This window comes from Saccopteryx bilineata, chromosome 2 (assembly GCF_036850765.1).
Source record: "Saccopteryx bilineata isolate mSacBil1 chromosome 2, mSacBil1_pri_phased_curated, whole genome shotgun sequence".
Classification (NCBI taxonomy): Eukaryota; Metazoa; Chordata; class Mammalia; order Chiroptera; family Emballonuridae; genus Saccopteryx; species Saccopteryx bilineata.
The window spans coordinates 124,593,895-124,616,157 of record NC_089491.1 but is presented as its reverse complement, the minus strand read 5'-3'; the positions used below and the strand labels follow the sequence as shown (position 1 = coordinate 124,616,157).

The 22,263-nt window shown below is 44.7% G+C and overlaps 1 protein-coding gene across 3 annotated transcripts in view; it reads right to left on the bottom strand.

The window, feature by feature from the left end:
* Positions 1–1,080, bottom strand: part of POC1B (POC1 centriolar protein B) — a 122,191-nt gene extending 121,111 nt beyond the window's left edge. For 2 of the 3 annotated variants that reach the window (XM_066257774.1, XM_066257776.1), the window contains exons 1-2: positions 900–1,080; positions 199–283 (exon numbers count right to left, since the gene is read on the bottom strand). In XM_066257774.1, coding sequence (XP_066113871.1) covers positions 199–283; positions 900–914 — 100 coding nt within the window. In that variant the 5' untranslated portion in view covers positions 915–1,080. Of the gene's footprint in view, positions 1–198; positions 879–899 lie in introns of those variants that run through there. The other variant, XM_066257775.1, reaches the window with a different exon arrangement.
* Between the last annotated feature and the right edge of the window lie 21,183 nt (positions 1,081–22,263).

Here is a 22,263-nt window from a genome sequence, read left to right as displayed (position 1 = left end):
CCGGACGGTGATGACCCCTGCGGCCCAGGCTCCGACCGCGCCCCGCCACGCCGGGCTCCCCGAGCCCCCGGCCGCCCTCGACCCCCACGCAGGCCCTAGGTGATCTTCCCGGGGGCCCAGCGGGGACAGAAGGCAAGGTTTCCCACTAGCTGCGCATTTGCCCCATCACAAAAAGAATAAGAAAAGAATAAAACTTACCAAGCTGTTTGCCGTTCGGGCTAAAGTCCACGGAGGTGATTGCAGCTTTGTGGCCCTTAAAATAACGCTCCAGAACAGGGTCCTCCTGAGAAGGAAAGTTATCAAGTTTTGAAAGCAGCTGCAGACCTCGACATCGGGGCTTCGTGGCTGCAGGCGGGGCTGCAGGCGGGACTGCCGCCGGGCGCGGCCACGTGGGCGGCGGGTCTGCTAGCGGGTGCCCCGCACCAGCGCACGCGGCAGCCCACTTCCCCGCACAGCCGGCGAAGTCCTCGGCTCGGGCTTCCCAGAATGGAGCGCACCTGGGACACCACCCGGAGGCTCTTTTGAAATGCAGGTTCCCAGGCACCGCCCGCACGCACGCAGTCACCGGTGCGAGGCGGGGCCCCGGCTCGGACACTTTTTTAAAAGCTCCCAGGTGATTCTGACGCAGGAGCTCCACGGAAACCCTGAGAGAATTCCAGGGCCACGAGACTGCAGGGGCTCGGTCCCAAGCTCCGAGACGCGGGAGGGGAGCACCCCCGGCCCGCCCTGACACCTCAGAAGCGCAGAGCGAGACGTGGGCGCCCCGGGCGAGGAGCTGGAGGTTCAGGAGCGGCTGCGGACACCTGCCTCCACCTCCCGCCAGGTGCGGACGCGGCCCTGACCTGGCCCCACATCCCGCGGGGCTGCCTCCGGGGAGTCGCTCCCCAGCCCGTCCTTACCGGGGCGGAGGCCATGGGGGCAGAGGTGGGCGCCGGGTTCTTGCCGGTGGGGGAAACCGGGGGAAGGAAGGGGATGGGGTGGGATGAGGGACCGTGCAGCGCCCGGAACCGTCTGCCCCGAGTGACGGAGCCTACCGGTCACTACAACAACGGCGGCCCAAACCCCGCGCTCCAGACCTGGCCAGCCGAGCCCCGAGGCCCCGAGGGCGCGGGAGACAGCCGGGCGTCCTCCAGCAGGAAGGCGACACGCCCCGCGGTCGTGTGCGACCACGCACCAAAGCCAATGTTTATTAACACTCGCATTTCTCCCAGCTTGACATCCAGGAGAGGAGTCACCGGGATTAGAATGAGACGGGTGGGAGGGAGAGGATAATGAATCAGTGATCGATGCAATCAGAGTTCTATTACTCATTAAAGAGACAGCACGTGCAAATTTCAAGAGGGTCCCGGATAGCTTATTACCACCGGCGAGGTAGATTTGATTTGAAGTAGGGCAGCTTGCATGTTATTAATATATGTGAAGGAACTCCACCTCTGGAGAACAGATTTGAATTTATTTAATTACTATTTTTTGCACAATGCCTTGGGTGATATAAATATAGATTATGGATAAATGTAATGAATGAATGCTGTGCATCCACAATGTTTTTCTTTCTGTTCTAATTGGCTCATTTGTATATGTTTTAAAACAGCCAGCTTATACAACAGCGTATCTAAAGTCTTTAGGAAGACTTAGAAATAAACATTATTTTTGTTTTGCCTAAATTATAAGGCCACTAGTAACTACAGCCATTTCTACCGAGGGCTTTCTTACTCATAATATCACTTGAGCTTCGGCAACACTGTGAAGGTGATAGAATAGAAAATGTCACCAACGTTTACAAATTATAAACTTGGTTCCTAGATTTTTATATATAATTGTCAAAGATCATACAGAAATAGCTCTTCCACTTCCAAGTCCATTTCCTGTTGTATCCTGCCTGGTAACATGAAGGACTCAGCTGAAAATTACGCATAGAATAAGTATTCTGGCACCATACGATGGCATAATAGATCACAGCAGATAAAATACATGTGTGTTCTATGCAAATGAAAGGTATACTACACACCTTAATTACAGCTTCTCTGACTGTTGTTTAGTGATAGAATTTAGTTTTAATGAGTATTGTACTTAGCAATTAGGCAGATAGGAAATACTGTTATATTGCAGTATTAGTTTAATTTGAGTATGTGTTTGTTGAATATCTGCTCTATGGCTCTGAGGGATACAAAGGAGACTGAGATGTTTTCCCTGTCCTCAACAACTCAACAGTTCTGAGTCTCATATTTTAGCACACATAATGATGACATAGGGAACCCCATTCCCAGAGGATTGGGATTCAACATAGGGGTGGGATCCCAGGCCCTACAGATGTAGTAAAAACCCACTCCATTAAAAAAAAAAAAAAAAAAAAAAATATATATATATATATATATATATATATATATATTTCTTGAAATTAGATAAGAGCACGACCATCATTGCTTCACTTTAGTCACTTATTGATTGGTTGCTTGTTGTTGGTGCCTTGACTCAGCAAGCCCAGTGCTTCCAACTGGGGACCTCAGCATTCCAGGTCTATGCTCTATCCACTGTGCCACCACAGATCAGGCGTAACATGTCCTTTAAGTGATTGCTGTGGGAGTCTCAGCTGTGTACAGTGACAAACACTGCTCTAGTCCAGGAGGTGATGCATCAAGAGTGTTGATACCAGCAACTTGCAGCAAACTAGCAGGACTTGAATACTTGCTATTTATTCCCAGTCTAGGTATGACTTTTTTTTTTAAGCCTTACATACTTAAAAATAGTTCTGGGTTCTAGTGGGAATATACAATGGTATAGTGCTGTGGAAAATAGCTTGGCAGTTCCTAAAAAATTAACTCCTAGGTAAATACCCAAAAGCATTGAAAGCAGGGACTTGAAACATGCTTTACACCAGTATTTATAGCAGCATTATTCACAATAGCCAAAAATGGAAACAGCTCACATGTTTAATAGATAAATTGATAAATAAGTGTGATATATAATGCAATGGACTTATTCAGTCATAAAAAGAAATGAAGTTCTGACTCATGCTACAACATAGATGAACCTTGAAAACATTATGCTAAGTGAATAAGCCAGACACAAAGAACCATATATTGTGTGACTCTGTTTACACGAGGTACCTTGAATAGGTAGATTCATAGAGATGAATGGAATGAAAGTCATGAGGGGCTGGGGATAAGGGAGAATGGGGAGTTACTGTTCAATGGGTGCAGAGTTTCTGTTTGAGATGATGAAGTTCTGGAAATGGATAATGGTGATGATCGCAAAACATTGTGAGTGTACTTAATGCCAATGAACTGTACACTTAAAAATAGTTAAACCTGACCAGGCGGTGGCGCAGTGGATAGAGCGTTGGACTGAGATGCCAAAGACCATCTGGCTTGAGCAAAATAAAAAATAAAAATGCTCACCAGCTTAGACGCAAGGTCGCTGGCTCGAGCAAGGGGTTACTTGGTCTGCTGAAGGCCCATGGTCAAGGCACGTATGAGAAAGCAATCAATGAACAACTAAGGTGTTGCAATGAAAAACTGATGATTGATGCTTCTCATCTCTCTCCGTTCCTGTCTGTCTGTCCCTGTCTATCCCTCTTTCTGACTCTCTCTCTCTCTGTAAAAAAAATAAAAAATAAAAATTAAAAAAATAGTTAAAATGGTAAATTTTATGTTTTGTATATTGGAGTACAATAAAAAAATATTCTGGAAATTCTGAGGAATAGCCAGGACCTCAGGATTTTTACAGCCAAGATGTCTAATATTGGGTACAGTAGATTAACAAAAAGAAACAGTAGAAGATGTAGAAACTAACTCAAAAGAAACAAAATATAAAACACAGATTTTTCTCTGCCTCTTAGTAAAACAATTAAAATTTTTTCCAATTATCAAAAAAATACATATTTTTAATTGGACAGAAAAATAATCTCTTATTGTCCCATCTCCTAAAAGTTGACTTTTTAAAAATTTATCATCTACTTATTATATGCTCACTACAGGTTATGACACTTTGAGTGCTTTACAAATTCTGACATTTAATCCTCATAAGAATCTTATTAGAGATGCTATTACTGCCATTTTCATTTTACAGATGAGGAATTGATATTCAGTTACTTGCCTCAGTACACAACTAGGAAGTGACAGAGCTCTAGATTTTAGTGGGTTCCTCCAGACCCCATTCTTAATCACTAAGTCTGTGATGCCTTTAGCACGATTGCAAACATATTATAAATATGTAAAATTCTGTATCCTAGCCTAACACTAAGTTTTACAAAGAGAAAGAAAAGGTAACATCTGCTTTGTTTCCATTCCACTCTCTTTATCTATTATTCCAAACTGCCTTTCCTATAGTTCTTTACCATATTTGATTGTATTCTTTTTGGCTATTCCTCACCTCTGCAGACAGCAAAAGCTCAGGTGGCCATTTGGAAATATGGGCCAAGTTGGGGCTGTTTTCCTAACCACAAGTTCGAAAATCTACAAAATATCATTGAAAACTAAGTCCTAGGTAGGGCAAACTGATCCTTTCATTAGCCTCCTTTACACATCCCTCTCAGATCAGAAACTGAATTTATCTACTTGAGCTCTATGAGAGGTTGTTTTTATTTTAGCTTAAGTCATTTCCAGGTTAATTCCCTTCAAAAGCTGAAAACTCATACACTGTTGGTGGGAATGTAAAGTAGTACAACCATTATGGAAGAAAGTATGGTGGTTCCTCAAAAAACTGAAAATAGAACTACCTTATGACCCAGCAATCCCTCTACTGGGTATATATCCCCAAAACTCAGAAACATTGATACGTAAAGACACATGCAGCCCCATGTTTATTGCAGCATTGTTCACAGTGGCCAGGACATGGAAACAACTAAAAAGCCCATCAATAGATGACTGGATAAAGAAGATGTGGCACATATACACTATGGAATACTACTCAGCCATAAGAAATGATGACATCGGAACATTTACAGCAAAATGGTGGGATCTTGATAACATGATACGAAGCGAAATAAGTAAATCAGAGAAAAACAGGAACTGTATTATTCCATACGTAGGTGGGACATAATAGGGAAACTAAGAGACATTGATAAGAGTGTGGTGGTTACGGGGGGGGGGGGGAGGGGGGAATGGGAGAGGGAAAGGGGGTGGGGAGGGGCACAAAGAAAACAAGATAGAAGGTGACAGAGGACAATCTGACTTTGGGTGGTGGGTATGCAACATAATTGAACGACAAGATAACCTGGACTTGTTATCTTTGAATATATGTATCCTGATTTATTGATGTCACCCCATTAAAAAAATAAAATTATTAAAAAAAAAAAAAAAACTGAAAACTCAGGCAGAGCACAAAAGTGCCACCTACTGTCCAAACTCCTGCATGGCACTTGGACAAGTGAAAAGATTTTGTAGCCTGTTTTCCAGGCAGTGTTAACTCTCTTTTGGACAGAGCAGCTCCAAAATATAGGCGAGTACATAGAAAGGAAAGTCCAAGGTATGTTTAAATCATTAAATCATTAACTTTTTTTTTGAAGACTGTCAGTGATTTATTTCAATCAACATTCATTCTCCAAACCCTACCAACTCTATCCTCACAAATGATTTTGTCTTCCCATCCTCTGTCCCTGGGACTCTGTACTCTCTGCAAGCCTTCTTCCACCACCTAGAGTGTGTCAGTAAACCCTATCTTACTTTTGACTTCAAGACTTACCTCTGTCTCTGTACTGCCTACTGTCAACAAATACACCAGAGTAGCTTTCTAAAAGTACTGATCATTTGGCTACCCCAGAGATTTGATTTAGAAAGTCTGATGTGCATACCAGAAATCTGTGTGGTCTCTGCTTGACTGGTGGTGGCACAGTGGATAGAGCCTTGACCTGTGACGCTGAGGTCCCAGGTTTGAAACTTCGAAGTCGCTGGCTTGAGTGCCGGCTCACCAGCTTGAGAGTGGGGTTGCTGGCTTGAGTGTGGGATCATAGACACGAACCCATGGTCACTTGGTTGCGCCCAATGGTGGCTGGCTTGAAACCCATGGTCACTGGCTTGAGCAAGGGGTCACTGGCGTGGCTGGAATCACCCATCCTGCCCACAGGTCAAGACACTTATGAAAAGCAGTCAATGAACAAGAAAAGTGATGCAACTACGAGTTGATGCTTCTCATCTCCCTTCCTGTTTGTCTGTCCCTGCCTCTCTTTCTCTCTAAAGGAAAAAAAGAAAAAAAAGAAAGAAATCTGTGAGTTCTTGTAAAGCCAGTGACCGCGGCTACCATCACAGCTGCCTGGCCCATACAGGTTTGCATTGGATTCAGACAGTTGGTAAAGAAACAATGGAGCCAAAAACTGATGGGCCATCATCTTTAATCCTAGCTTGCACCCGGTGGGCAACTAAAAACACACACTGGGCTCCAAAACCCACTCACATTCAGTGCTCACAAAGCTACTGACTTATCTGAGTTTCCTAGAATCAAAGGTTACTAGCAAACCAGACTTATTCACCTCTGTTCCCCATCTCCTTCTTTCTCCCTGTACAAACTCTGCACAAACTGGCTTCTCACTCAACACTCCACCATCTTGGCTGCTTCTCCTGGCCTCCTCCACGTGGCCTTTCTCTGCTCTCCTCTCTGCTGTCTTCTCTAATGATAATCTCAGGAACCAAGAGAGCAAGCTCCTGTTCTGCCCTCATTTTATAGTGCAGAAATCAAAACCTTTAATTCAATATACAAAATAAGGCAGTCTCTGATACAAAGTCACTTATCTGAAGCATAATTGGATTGTACCACCCACATCAAAAGGAGTGGGAAAGGCTTAGTCCTAAAACCAAGCCCCAGGCTACAAGGATCCTGCTTGCCCACAGCCCACCTGCCCCCAACACACATTAATATCACCTGGGCGACGAGCTTCCATGTGGGCAGCGCCATCTTTAACAAAGTGAGCATATTATATTTTATCTGACCAACAGTTCTCAAACAGGCTTTCCAGGTAATTATAATGTGCATCAATATTTGAAAGCCACTGGGGAAATCATACCACAAGCCTTCTTTAAAATGCTTGTCACTTTATGGTCTGGGCCTTAAAACAAATTCCTGTTTCTTATTCAACACACGTCTCCCCCAGGCCAATTAAGCCATTGCAGGCGACTGCACACATTCACTATTCCTATAACTACAAATGCCGGTACAACTCCCAGCTCCAACTTCTACGCAAAGAAACCTATCTCAGGACTTTGGAAGATACCATAATTTTGAGAAATTGCCTTTCTTGGAACCTATCCCAAGCCCCTTATAAAAATATAACTTATTTCTTCCTTGGTCCTTCATAGTATGCTCCTTAGAGGTCTCCTTAGCACTTACATTGCTACATTATATCTATATTATGTTTATGTCTCTAACAATTCTCACTGTAGTGAAAGGTCCATAAAGACAAGGACTGTTATACTCACCTTGGTATTCTGCAGTTACTACAATCCCTAACACATAGCACAGGCTCCGTAAATGTTTTCTGAATTGATTGCAGTCCTACTGTCTGGTTGGTCAGCTCTGTATTCACTTAAAAGGCCTACAAAAGAAATAGGAAACATTCTCATTGTTTTCAAACAGTTTAACATCTGAGGAGACAAAACTTCCCTGTGAAACAATTAGTGAAACCAATCAACACAAAAATGAAGTTATATGAAGCATTAAGTCATAATGACTGTAAGAATATTACAAAATATCTGTATTGTACCCATATGATTGTATTTTTATAGTGTCAAATATTCTTAAGATGTAAGCAGTCCTTGGAGATGATGTTCTTGTATCAGGGAAGTTATAAGAGAAGATGGGCAATATTATAAAGATGAGCATTTGCTTTTAAATATGCATTTTGAAAAAATGGTCAAATTAGACTAGATCAGTGTTTTTCAAATTTGAGTGGGAGTTAGACTCACCTGTTAAAAAGCAGATAGCTGAGGCCTGACCTGTGGTGGCACAGTGGATAAAGTGTCGACCTGGAACACTGAGGTCACCGGTTCGAAACCCTGGGCTTGCCTGGTCAAGGCACATATGGGAGTTGAGATGCTTCCTGCTCCTCCCCCTTCTCTCTCTCACTTTTCCTCTTTCCCTCTCTCTCTCTCCTCTCTGAAAAATTAATAAATTCCTTTAAAAAAAGTTATATAAAAAACAGCAGATAGCTGAGTTCATCCCAGAGTTTCTGTTTCAGTAAGTCTGGGCCCCAAGAATTTGCATTTGTAAAAATTTCCTAGGTGTGGTGCTTATGCTCTCAATGAGTCATTTTGTGGCAATCATCAGATTAAGGAGAAAGCCAGAGAGAGAGAGAGGGACAGGAAAAAGAATGGTGGTTACCAGGGACTGCAGGGTGAGAAAATGGGGAGAGGTTGGTCAAAGGGTACAAACTTTCATTTATAAGTTCTGGGGATCTAATGTACAGCATGTTGACTATAGTTAACAAGACTGTACTGTATACTTGAAAGTTGCTACGAGAGTAAAGTTTTAATGTTCTCAGCAGTACCACCACCACCACCACAACAACAACAAAACGGTAATTATGTAAGAAAAAGATGCATTAACCTTATTGTGGTGAACATTTTGCAATATATCTATGTATTGATCATCACAATGTATACTTTATGCTTACCCACTGTTATATGTCAATTATATCTCAATAAAGCAGAACAACAACAAAAAAGAGATGGATGATAACAAGCGTTGGTGAGAATGTGGAGAAACTGAAACACTCCTAAGTGAATAGTGATGTTGTAAAATGATGCAGCTACTTTATACATAGGAGTGGATTCTCCTCAAAAAGTTATACAGTTCCCATATTATCCAGAAATCCCACCCAGTTATCATATATGATGATTGAACATATATGTCCACATAAAAACTTAAACACAAATGTTCATAGCAGCAGTACTCACGATAGCCATAAGAAACAATAATCCTGTAAAGCCAGTAGCTGCGGCCACCATCACAGCTGCCTGGCCCGTGCAGGTTCACATTTGATTTGGATAGACAGTAATGAAACAACAGAGCCAAGAACTGGTGGGCCATTAACTTTAATCCTAGCTTGCACTCAGCGGGCAAGAAATACACACAGTGGGAAAACACTTCCCTTTCCATTCAGGGATCCCAAAGCCACTGACTTATCCGAGTTTCCTAGAATCAAAGGTTTCTACCTCACCAGCTTTATTCACCTCTGTTCCCCATCTCATTCACTCTGCACAAATTGGCTTTTTTTTTTCAGCACTCCGCCATCTTAGCTGCTTCTCCTCTCCTCCACATGCCCTTTCTCTGCTCTCCTCTAGCATGGGCTCCTCTGGCCCATTTTATAGTGTAGAAATCAAAACCTTTAATCCAATATACAAACAAGGAAGTCTCTGATACAAACTATGCAACAGTCAAGGGTGTGGGGAAAAGCTTAGTCTGAAAACTAAGCCTTAGGCCGGTGATGGTCAACCTTTTTATAAAAACTGCCCACTTTTGCTGTGGTCAACCTGGTCCCTCCTGCCCACTAGTGGGTCGCCCAGCTTTCATGATGGGCCAATCGTGGCGCCGTTTGGTTGCTCCACTACTGCCTATAGCCTTAAGCTATAACAACCCTGCCTGCTTACAGCCTGTCCCCTACACCCAATGCCAACTATAAGCGAGCAAACATATATATATTTACAAACTTATTTGACCAACAAACCCAAATGTCCATTAGCTGATTAATGGGTCAACAAAATATGGTACATTCATTCATACAATGGAATGTTACCTGTAGTAAAAAGGATTGAAGTACTAATTTGTGCTACAACATGGATGAAACTTGAAAATATTATGCAAAGTAAAAGAAGCCAGACATTTGTATTTCATTCATACAAAATGTTCAAATATACCAATCCATAGATACAGAAAGTGAATTAATGGTTGCCAGGGACTGGGTGGGGGGAGGAATGAGAAGTGACTACTAATGAGAAAGGGGTGTCTTTTTGGGCTGATGAAAATGTTCTGGTTTTAAATAATGGTGATAGTTTTACAACTTGAAGAATATACTAAAAACTATTGCTTTTTATACTTAAAAAGATTTTTTTCTTTAAACGAACACAAATAACCACTTACCTCTCATCGGAATGTAAACTCTGTATCAGTCATGCTCATGGGATCAGAATGAGAACATTACAAACAAGACATAATTGATTAGTAAAGGACTTAGCTATGTTTATGCTAGTGAAAAGTTAAGTACCAGTGCATTTTCAAGTCAGAATGAGTAAGTAATTGTGGAAAAAAAAGACCTCATAAAGTGGCCTAGAAATTTTCATTCATTTCTATAAAATAAATGAGTCATTCATTTTAGAATTTAGCAACATAGAGGTAATACAGGTATTAGTACCATCTGCTGCCTGGCCAATAGTAAGTGTTTACTAGGAGTTGGAGTCTTATCCCTCTCTCTCCTGACCCTGCTAAGGTTTGAGTAAACACTCTTATCAGAGGGAGAAGGAATGTAGGTCAGAGGACAGTGTCGTGTTGTAGCTTCCCCCTGGACTCATTCTGAGTCTTATGGAGAGAGGGGATCCAGGAGCAGAAGAAGCTGATTTACGATTGAGTCCGGTGAGACGCTTGGCACAGATGCACCGCTTGGTACCCTGAAGGCTGAGTGGAAACCAGAGTGACAGAGGAGGAGGCTCCCACCCAGGTCTGCAGAGACCACCGCCTGGACCTGGCACAGTCAAGACCGTGGAGACATTACCTTGCTGGGTTGTTGTGAATGATTCAATTCAATCAGATAATTTAAATCAGTGGTTCTTAACTAGAGACAATTATCCCCCTCCCCCCCCGGGGAGATTTGGCAATGTCTACAGACATGGTCATCACAACTGGGAGTGTTGGTGATACTGGCATCTGGTGAGAAGAGGTCAGAGATAGTGCTAAACACCCTGCAATGCACAGGCCAGCCCCTTACAACTCTCCAGCCCCAAATGGCAGCAGTGCCCAGGTTAACACCCTATATTTAAATAAGAGCACTTAGCACAGTGCTTGGCACTTGCTAGATTCTCAACAAATGTTTACTCACTCTTTGCACTGATCACCTTCTGGTGTTCATAGCACTTCAAATATTGAATAATTGGCAATTCCTGGAACTCCCCATAATATACCAGAGATTTTTCATTCTAAGACATACTTTTAAAAAACCACTGTTTTGCCTGACCAGGTGGTGGCACAATGGATAGAGTGTCGGACTGGAATGCAGAGGACCCAGGTTCAAGTCCCCGAGGTCACCATCTTGAGCGCAGGCTCATCTGGGTTTGAGCAAAAAAGCTCACCAGCTTGGACCCAAGGTCGCTGGCTCGAGCAAGGGGTTACTCGGTCTGCTGAAGGCCCGCAGTCCAGGCACATATGAGAAAGCAATCAATTAACAATTAAGGTGTCGCAGCAAAAAACTGATGATTGATACTTCTCATCGTTCTCTCCGTTCCAGTCTGTCCCTATCTATCCCTCTCTCTGACTCTCTCTCTGTCTCTGAAAAAACAAAACCCACCGTTTTATTATTATTATTATTTGAATCAGCATGAAATATGATAATTTATATATATTCCCCTCAGTAGCTGTTATCAAATTATGGTGGTGTCCATAAATGGCATCCTAAACTTCTGAAAAAGGATACCGTACAAATTCTAAGGCTGGAGGCTTCTATTGTAGTTCCTATATTAGATTAGGAGTTCTTTAAGTAGCGCCTGGGGACATAAAAAAGTAACCTATTCATAGGATAGCTGATTTTTATCACCAATTACGTAGTCATTAAATTGATTTTCCTCCTGCTGCTGCTGACAAATACTGCTGTCACACATTCTGCACTTTCTAATCTTTTTCTGTGATGAATATGCAGAGTGATGGAGAAACAAAAAAAATGTCAGTGTTTGTAGAGGTCCTGAAGAGTAAGTTTTCATTCCTTCCCTTTAGAGATGGGAGACCAGGGTCCAGGGAGAGTCACTGGCTCGCCCACCTCCATCCAGCTGGACCGTGACAGACTCGAGCCTGCAGGTTGATGCTCCTGATCCCAGTCCAGAGCTGCCCCTCCACTGCAAAATGTGTACTTGATTCAAAATAAGCTCAGCAAAGGGTTACTATTTTTTATTCCTTTTTCGTGTGACTCCACAGCATTCTGTATGAAACCTAATTTTTGTCCTCAGGGCATACTGATGTATTCCTTCCACAAACATCACTGGGCCCACTACCAGGAGCCAGGCAGTGAGGCAGTGTATTAGGTATTAGACATACAAAGATAAGTAAAAAAATGTGTACCAGGGTAGAAAACTCACCTTCCAGGCCCTGGCAGGTAACAACAACGAGCGAGGCAGTCTGAAGACAATGAAAACATTAATTTGAAAGGATATATGCCCTGCCCACCCCCACCCCCAACCCCCACCCCCGTTCATTGTAGCATTATTTACAACAGCCAAGATCTGGAAGCTACCCTGGTATCAGTTGATAAATGAATGGATAAAGAAGAAATCTCTCTCACACACATACACACACTAGAATATAATTACTGGGCCATAAAAAGAATGAAATCTTACCATTTGTGACAACATGGATGGACCTATGCTAAGTGAAATAAAGTCAGAGAAAGACAAATACCATATGGTTCTACTTATATGTGGAATCTAAAAACGAAACAAATAAAACAGAAACGGACTCATGGAGAATAAACTGAGGGTTGCCAGACAGGAGGGGGAGCTGGACGACTGGGAGCAAAGGGGAAGGGGAATACGAGGTACAAACTTCCAGATGTTAATAAGCAGTGCCGGGAGATACAGTGTACAGCACAGGGAATATAGTCAGTAATATTGTAATAACTGTCCGGTGACAGATGGTTACTAAACTTATCTTGGTGATCACATAGTAAAGCATATAAATGTCAAATCACTATGTTGTGCATGTAAAACTAATACAATATTGCATGTCAACTATACTTTAATTTTAAAAATGAGAGTGGCAGGCTAGATTGTAAGATTGTCAGCTACAAAGAAAGAGGTCCCCCGGCTGAACTGCCTGAATCGCATGGGACACACACTTGCCAAATCACTGAAATTGTTATGATCAGCTGGAAATTCAGATTTTTAGTTAATATCTCCCTAATTTTAAAAGTTCTACACTGATTTGGAAAATGTTAAAGCCTGGGTAGGCCATAAAACAAAAATCCTGTCTGTGGATTCTGATGGTGTCTAAAGAAACCCTAAAATAAGACCTCTCTTTCCCACCCAAATGAAGAACACGTTGAGCTTTATAGGTTTCTGTAATGCCGGCAGCCAGGGCCAGGTAAGTCCACATTGGATTCGGGAAGATGGTAGAAAAACTGCAGAGCCAAAAAGCGTTGGGCCATTCTGTTTAATAAAGCCAAACAATAGCAGTCAAGCACACAGGCGGGGGGGGGGGGGGGGGGGACCACTTCTCAGGCAAACAGCAAGAAAGGCCCACAGTGGCGAGCAGGCAATCTGCCAGCCACAACCCCCCATCTCTCATCTCTCTTGAGCGCAAGCACCCGTAGCCTTATATAGGCTATGCACACGTGCCTCTGCCACGTACGTGCTCATGCACTAATCAAGCAAAGGGCTCGAGCAAGTGTAACATGGCAGGTGAAATGCCAGCGCCCATGCCAATGATATAACTAAAGTGTACAACCAAACAGGCGTGCTAGTGGGGTTCTGTATGGAACTAACCCTCCTCTCCCCCAGTCCAGCCATTCACCCAAGCAAGGCAGAGATTACCCTGCAGCCAAGAGAGCAAACCAGAATATTCCATCTTTGTAGACAGAGCATGTGAAGAGAGGGCCGGGTGGCAGAGGCTGAGCTGAGTGTGCCCTGTCTTTTCTTCCCAACTTCATGCCACCCCCGCCAGATGAGAAAATGAAAGGGGAGAGGCCAGCATGCTCCTCCAGGGCTGTCCCTCCCTATGGAAACCTGAGCTTCAGGATAAGCTGCGCAAACACCCAACCAGTTGGATTTGGTCCATGAGTCTCCAGTTTTGTTCACCTGACTCAGTCCTTGACTTTCAAAGTTTATATAGTGGGAGAATTGATATAATTGCTATACTTTAATTTAAAAATTAATTTAAAAAATTAATGTACTGCAGTACTTTAATGAACATCTATACAGGATCCATCTCCACAGCAGTGAATTCTGCCTGGGGTAAGGTGGGCATAGGGGTGAGGATGTTACAGAGGGACACTGCCAGTGGTGGGATTCAGCCAGTTCACACTGGTCCGGCAGAACTGATACCTAATTTTTTGTTGAGTTCGGCAAACTGGTTGTTAAGATGGCACTTGTAATCAGGGTTCTCTCTAAGCTGGGCGCATGGGCCACCGCCCAGTGTGGAAATCACAAATTTATATTTCTTACTTTTTTAATGTTCATTTGCACAACAGTGTATTCTAAACACCCATAGCAATGTTCATTCTGTCCATAGGTGAAAAAAATTTGATGTAACTATGCTTGTAATATTTATTTATTCATTTCATTAACTCATTATGCCTTTGATGAAATACTACATTTTAATTCCCTTGCTTTTGACCCTTCAGTTGCCTGTTTCTATTATATCAAACACAATGACTATTAGTCTAATTGGCCTACCTCTAAAAGGATGGGGTCCTACTCATACAGTGAAGAAAGGGTTAAGGATAAATCACACAGCCAATGACGCTCGAATAAACGCAAAGAAAATTGCAAGCGAGGATGCCAATTATGAAGCAATATGAAAATATCTTAACAGTTTTATTGTTTTTTGTCAGGTAGTATTTAATATTTTTTCATTAATATTTTAAAACTTTCTTATAATTTAGTTTTGTGTACTTTTATTGTTCTTATTTAAGTATTAAAGGCATGAAATAATAAACTATATCATTTTTTAATACTTAAAACGATCATTAGGTAGAGAACCAGTTGTTAAATTATTTGAATCCCACCACTGGACACTTCCTGCCATTTCTGCCTCAGTTTCTGCTGAGGCCTCCAGACAATAGGCTGTAAGTACTCCACATTCTAATGGGCAGGGCTGGAACACCTGTGCAGGACTTGCAAGGAGGGGACAAAAACCAGATGTCTCTCAGCAACTATTCATCTCAAGACTGAGTTTGGGAATAAGGCATGTTTTGGAGGGTGTGTCAGTGCGTTTGTGTCTCAGTCCTCCTTTGATGCCCACGGGAAAACATTAGGGACTTTCTCTCCCTCCCCTCCAGCCTGATGAGAGATTAGACTCTTTTAGATAGGTACCTCTGAGTGTTTGCTGATCGGGGTGACTGTGATGTGACACAAGCCTGTGAAGTGAAGAGGATGTGGTTGGCCGGACACTTTGAGGGCAGAGAAAGCAGAAACCAGACTACTCGGGAGCAGACTGTTCCCACTGACGACAGGGCAAGGACGCATGACTGTCCTTCCAGGGCCAGATGGGAGCTGCAGGGGACAGACAGAGCAGGCCTGCAGCCTGAGCAAACCCGAAGAGATGTCATAAACCCAGCAGGGGAAGCAATGAAAGTGACATACACTCAGTCCACGTCCCATCCTCAACGCTGATGACGTCCGCTGGGTCAAATAAACAAAGTCAGTGGGCGCAGGAACTTGTGGATGCAGTCTCACAGGTCAGCGAGCTGAGGCCCAGAGTGGAAAGGAGTGGAGAGTAGCTCCTGAGCACAGGAGAGACAGGCATTTGGAGGAACAAATAGAAAATAACAGAAAACATCCTGTGGGTCCCTAGACAGCGTTGAAGCTTTCAAAGTTAGGACCACTGCTGGCCTCTAGAGAGAGCTCAAGGATTCCTCTCCTTCCACTCACTCACTCTGAGGAGCATATCACAGAAGCTGAGAACGACAGAGACCCCAAGGAAAGAGCCTCCGCTAGGGGGTGGAAGTAGGAGGTGTTAGGGATTGTTCCTGGAATGAGAAACGTTCTCTTTGTACTTAGATATACTACATTTGGATTGATTTGTAATACCAGCTGTAATGCCGGTGGCCGAGGCCAGGCAGGTTCACGTTGGATTCAGGCAGACGGTAGAGAAACAGCGGAGCCGGCAAGTGTCGGACCATACCTGTTTATTGGAGGCTCTCAAAGACAGGTGAGTAAATAAACAACAAAAGGGAAAGAGCTAATAAATAAAAGAAAATCGGCTATTCGCAGTAAGGGCAAGGGAGCAAAGAAAACCATACCTCATGGTGACAGGAGAGCGATCTGGGAGAAGCGCCACCCAGGGGAAGCACTCATAGCCTTGTATAGGCCATGCACACGGGCCTCTGCCACGTGCTCACGCACTCATCAAGCAAAGTGCTTGCAGCTGGTAAACCCACGAGCAAGCTTAACACAGCTGCCCCCATACCAGCATTTAATATAGTCATGGCCAACACTAAATATTCACTGTTTGCCAAGTGTAGCACAGCTCTCTGTGGTAAATACCATTGTAAATCCCAGTGTATAGATCAGGACTGATAGGGCTTTGATTCGAACCCGCATCACTCTGCTCTTTTTTCCTCCTGTCTTTAGTCAACTAGGTAAAAGGTTGCCCTTGCTTAGAAAGCCCAACAAAGCCAGGGCAGGGAAAGGAGACCTGAAAAGAGAGGGAACATTCTACGTCAGGATGTCTCTTCAGTTAACAATTCTAAGCACGCATTTAATGATGAGTACGGCCCACCTGCCAGGCTCTGAGCCAGGTGCCAGGGACCCCAGGTGAACGAGGTGAGTGATACTACAATCCAGCACCATGGAGATTTCAGAGCCTGATTGAGTGGGTTTCACTCCCCAGTCTACTACATGCTACCTGTGTGATCCAAGGTCAGTCCCTTAAGTCACTTACCTCTGTATTTCCTCATCCCCAAAAGAGAGCTAATAAATAAATACAAAAGCACTTAGAGCCATGACAGGCATGCTGATAATGCTACAAAGGTATGAGCTATAATTCTCATAATGTATCGTCAGCCTGTGAAGCTTGTACAGTAGATGAAGAGATACAGAGAGAGGCATGATAGGTTCTTGGCCAAGTGCAAAGGAGCCAAAAAAGGCCATGCGGCCTGCTATTTTGGTAAAGCCCAAGGTTATGAGGGCAAAAAGACCTCTAGAGGCTCTTTTTGGTCTATCTCAGTGTTTGCATTTAGGATCCAAACTCTGAGAGGTGACAGACAGGTTCTCATCTGGCATTTAAATCAATACTGGCTATCTAACTCTGTATTAAAGAGAGATCCTCAGACTGCATGTAGAATTACTGGGAAAGAAGGCCATGTGAGATAGTGTCTGTCATTGACAGAGGATTGAGGAACCACACATGGTCCTAGAACAGTGTTCTTCTGCCAGGAAAGCTCACTTTGGGCAGGACTCAGAGGTCCTGTCATGGTTACAGATTGAGATAACCATTAGCACCGAAGTCCTGTATCCCAGGAAATGCTGCAGCCTTGAGCACAACCCAATTAGCTTCCTGTGGGGCAGTTGGGTTAGGCCTGCTCACTGGTTTACTGGCTGCAAGCACTTTGCCTGATTAATGTGTGAGGGTGTGGCAGCGCCCCCTGTGAGGGGCCTATGTGAGGCTCTGGTTGTTTGTGCTCAGGGAGAGGGCATTGTGGATGGTGGATTGCCTGCCCGTGACTGTGAGGGACCATTTTGCAGTTTGTTTGCTGGAGAAAAGGTTCTCCCCTGCCTGTTGCTCATCCGCCGTTGTGAGACTATTAAACGGAATGGCCCAATGCTTTCCAGCTCCTCAGTTTCTCTACTGTCTGCCCGAATCCAGTGTGAACCTGCCTGGCCTCGGCCACCAGCATTACACTTTGCAAGATTTTTCTACCTAACAGCAGCTTTTTAAAGAAACCAACAAAAACTATGGCCTCTGACCAGTAGAGATTGTTTCTATCTTAGCCAACTTCAGCCTGTGAAAATGCACTGCGTTCTCTCCGGTTTCACTATCCAGCCTCCTACCCTCACATTTCCCCTCTGTTAACACCGGTGGCCGAGGCCAGGCAGGTCCACATTGGATTCGGGCAGATGGTAGAAAGACTGCAGAGCCGGAAAGGGTTGGGCCATTCCGTTTAATAAAGTCTCACAAGGTCAGACGAGCACACAGGCGGGGAAAACTGCCTCTCAGACAAACAGCAACGTGGCTCACAGTGTCAGGCAGGCAATCCACAATCCCCCTGAGCACAAGCACCCATAGCCTTATATAGGCCATAACCGCATGGGGCTGCCAGGTGCTCATGCACTAATCAGGCAAAGGGCTTGCAGCCAGTAAAGCAGCGAGCAGGCCTAGCACAGCTGCCCCACAGCCTCACCTCCCTAGAGTTGTGCGATGCTCTCTTTGTTCTAAGCACTTTCCCCTGCTCTGCCCACTGGAGTCTTAGCAAGAAACAGATGGCAGCCTCAACAGGGTTTAACTGAAAAGCATCCATGCAGGGATTATTTACAGAGGTGTGGGCAGGGCAAATGGAACCAACAAGGTCTGGGAAACACCTGGGGATCAGCCTTCACTCTGGGAGGCCAGAGGGACAAGCAAGCAGGAGGTGCTGCCGCCACCCAGTCAGAGCTGGAGCTGGGCAGGGGACCGCCTCCGCTGGGAAGAGGGAGAGAGGCGCAAACCCCTGACTGATCCTCCTGCCTCTGGCCTCATGCCAGTGCCTCCTTGCCAGATGGCGAGAAGTGAAACGACAGATGTAGAGAAAGGACACAGTGAGAACAGGCAGAGTAGAGAGGTCCCAGCCCAGGCCGCCCTGTGTCACTCGGCTTCCACCCCACTTCTTTACTTCACTGGATAAACTCAGTTTCCCAGCACAGGGAAAAAGTCTCATCACTGAGGTTGTGACAGAGGTGTCATCCTCCTTCCTCGAAACTGAACTGTCATGGGGGGCTGGGTAGAAAAGTGAAGGGATTAAGCAAAGGAAAAAAAATGTATGGACACAAACAGTGTAAGGATTGCAGGAAGGAAATGGTGTTGGGGCAGATGCAGGAGGGTAGAGGGGGAATGGAGACTTGACTTGGGGTGGTGAACACACATGCAGTATACAGATGATGTGCTGTAGACTTATGCACCTGAAACTTGTATAATTTTTGTAATGCCGGAGGCCAAGGCCAGGCAGGTTCACACTGGATTCGGGCAGACGGTGGACTGGAACTGCGGAGTCAGGAAGTGTCGGGCCATACCTGTTTATTGGAGGCTCGCCAAGACAGGTGAGCAAATAAACAACAAAAGGGAAAGAGCTAATAAACAAAGGAAAATCAGCTATTTGCAGTAAGGGCAAGGGAGCAAGGAAAATCACACCTCAGGTTGTGGGAGAGCGATCTGAGAGTATCACAGCCCAGGGGAAGCGCCCATAGCCTTATATAGGCCATGCACACGTGCCTCTGCCACGTGCTCACACACTAATCAAGCAAAGTGCTTGCAGCTGGTAAACCTGTCAGCAAGCCTAACACAGCTGCCCCACAATTTTATTAACCAGTGTCACTCCAATAAATTCAATCTTTTTTTTTTTTTAAAGAAAGAAACTAAACTATCATAGCAGCCACCACCAGGCTACCAGGCAACAAATAAATAAAGAAAAGGAAACAATTACAATGAAATGCAGCGGCATCTGAGCAAATCTAATCTGATCATCTTGATTTCCTTCTTGTTTACTCGCTCTGTGATTCCCATACTGTCAACCACGCCTTAACAGTGAAGATGTTCTCACCAAATCTTCATTCCCACAGGACCCAGGTGCTTTGTGCATCTGGTTATTGAGTTGCTGCTGTTTCCCATGGACTATTCCTATTGGACATGGAGTGTAATAAATCCCATGGGCTCCAGACATGGTGTTGTAGCAACATTCAATTTCTTCTTGATAAGCAGAAATCAATCACACTGGCTCATGTAGGCATCCCATTCTCCATCCTCAATGAGTGGCAAGAACAGCCTGAAATAGCCAAGGGGCATTCTTAGTGTCTCCTAGTGAAAATATTCCTCTCTGTATGACAGGAGGATCCCTTCACTAAACACAATGTTTCAAGAACAGTAAGAAAATGGTTTTTTGGGTTGTTTTTTTTTGGTAGGGGGAGGTTTGAGAGAAAGAGAGGAAAAGAGAGAGATGATGAGAAGCACCAACTCATAGTTGTGTCACTTTTAGTTGTTCATTGATTGCTTCCCATACATGCCTTCACTGGGGTGCTCAAGCCGAGCCAGTGACCCCTTGCTCAAGCCAGTGACCTTGGGCTCAAGCCAGTGACCTTGAGCTTCAAGCCAGTGACCTTTGGGCTCAAGCCAGCGACTGTGGGATCATGTGATCATCCCCTGCTCCAGCTGGTAAGCCTGTGCTCAAGCCTCAGGATTTTGAACCTGGGTCCTCAGCGTACAAGGTTGACGCTCTATCCACTGCGCCACAGCAGTCAGGCAGTAAGAAAATATTCATGAAGGGGGTTATCAACTGTAATAGTGTGATAAGCCACTTCTCTCTCTACTCCTGTGTTCCCAAAGTCATGTATTCAATATCCTATATTTACCACTGACCCAACCACTTAAAAAGCAGCACCCCGACTGTGGGGCAGCTGTGTTAGGCTTGCTCACGGGGTTCCCAGCTGCAAGCACTTTGCCTGATTGGTGTATAAGTGCATAGCAGTACCATGTGTGCATAGACTAAATAAGGCTATGGGTGCTTGCCCTTGAGAGAGATGGGGAATTGTAAATGTGCAGATTGCCTGCCCATCACTATGAGGGGCCGTTTTGTGGTTGGTTTACCTGAGAGACGGTTTCCCCTGCCTGTGTGCTTGTCGGCCATTGTGAGACTTTATTAAATGGAATGGCTCAACCCTTTCTGGCTCCGCAGTTTTCTACTGTCTTCCCGAATCCAATGTGGACCTGCCTGGCCTTGGCGACCGGCATTACACCGACCACACAAGATGTCGGTATACTGGCTCAAAAACTGAGCCTTTATAGGTCATTCCATCGTTTCATCAAACCAAGAGCCTCTGGGTGATGTAAGAACAACAATTTCCATGATATGAGCCCCCAAACCACAGTTGTTTCACCGTAAATGAGTTTCTCAGTCAATGGCAAAAATGTGTGTAATATCATGGGGGGTGGGCCCTGGCCAGTTGGCTCAGTGGTAGAGTGTCGGCCTGGCGTGCAGGAGTCCCGGGTTTGATTCCTGGCCAGGGCACACAGGAGAAGCGCCCATCTGCTTCTCCACCCCTCCCCCTCTCCTTCCTCTCTGTCTCTCTTCCCCTCTTGCAGCCAAGGCTCCATCGGAGCAAAGTTGGCCTGGGCGCTGAGGATGTCACTGTGGCCTCTGCCTTAGGCGCTAGAATGGCTCTGGTTGCAACAGAGCGACACCCCAGATGGGAGGAGCATCGCCCCCTGGTGGGCATGCCGGGTGGATCCCAGTTGGGCACATGCGGAAGTCTGTCTGACTGCCTCCCCATTTCCAACTTCAGAAAAATACAAAAAAAAAAAAAAAAAATCCACTTAGCTCTTAAAAAAAAATATCATGGGGGGGATGACCAAGACAAACTACCACAAAGAGTAATGCTAACAGAAGCTTCACGGGCAAGAAAGGAAAATCTCTCTTCAGGATATGTAACTCTTCTTATGAGGGCAAATTACTGCCCCTTCCGTAAAGGAGTCCAAGATAATCAGCCTGGATGGCTGGTGCCTGCAGGAGACAGTGCCAAATAAGGGCTCAGTGCAGAGGCGGATGTTGGTTGAGGCCCCGGGCGCAGAAGAAAATATTGGTCCCCTTTAAAAAAAGAGGGAGAGACAGGGAAAATAAAAATACATGTTAACCATAGTTTTAAATAAATAAAAAATATACTGTACTATTAATGTTAAAATTGCACATACGAAACCAAACTTGGTGTCTTTAGAAAAAAGTGTAAAGTTGGGGGTTTACGAGGCCCTTCAGAAGTCGCGGCCCAGGGCACGTGCCCGGCACGCCCGCTGTTAAATCTGCCTCTGGCTCAGTGTTAGTTAGCTTCTGTGACAGAAAGTTAAGCACTTAGCAGCAGTGACCAGATCAAGCATGGTGACAAAAAATCCATGTTTCTGTTCCCATATATTACCTCTATCCCTGTTCCCATGACCACCTGATGCCTGGGTCCTTTGTGCAAACATAGAGATGACAAAGGAGGCTCACTGACAATCAGGGCACAGGCCATCTCGGCCACCTCTCTAGTGAGCTTTCCACACAGTGGATGTCCTCTGGGGGGCCATTTACCTGGGGTTCAAATAGCTTCTAAGACGGTAGCCATTCTAATAGGTTTGTCCCTTCCATGATTTCCCTTCAAGTGATCTTGTCACCAAACTGCCAATCATGTAAGGAAATTACCA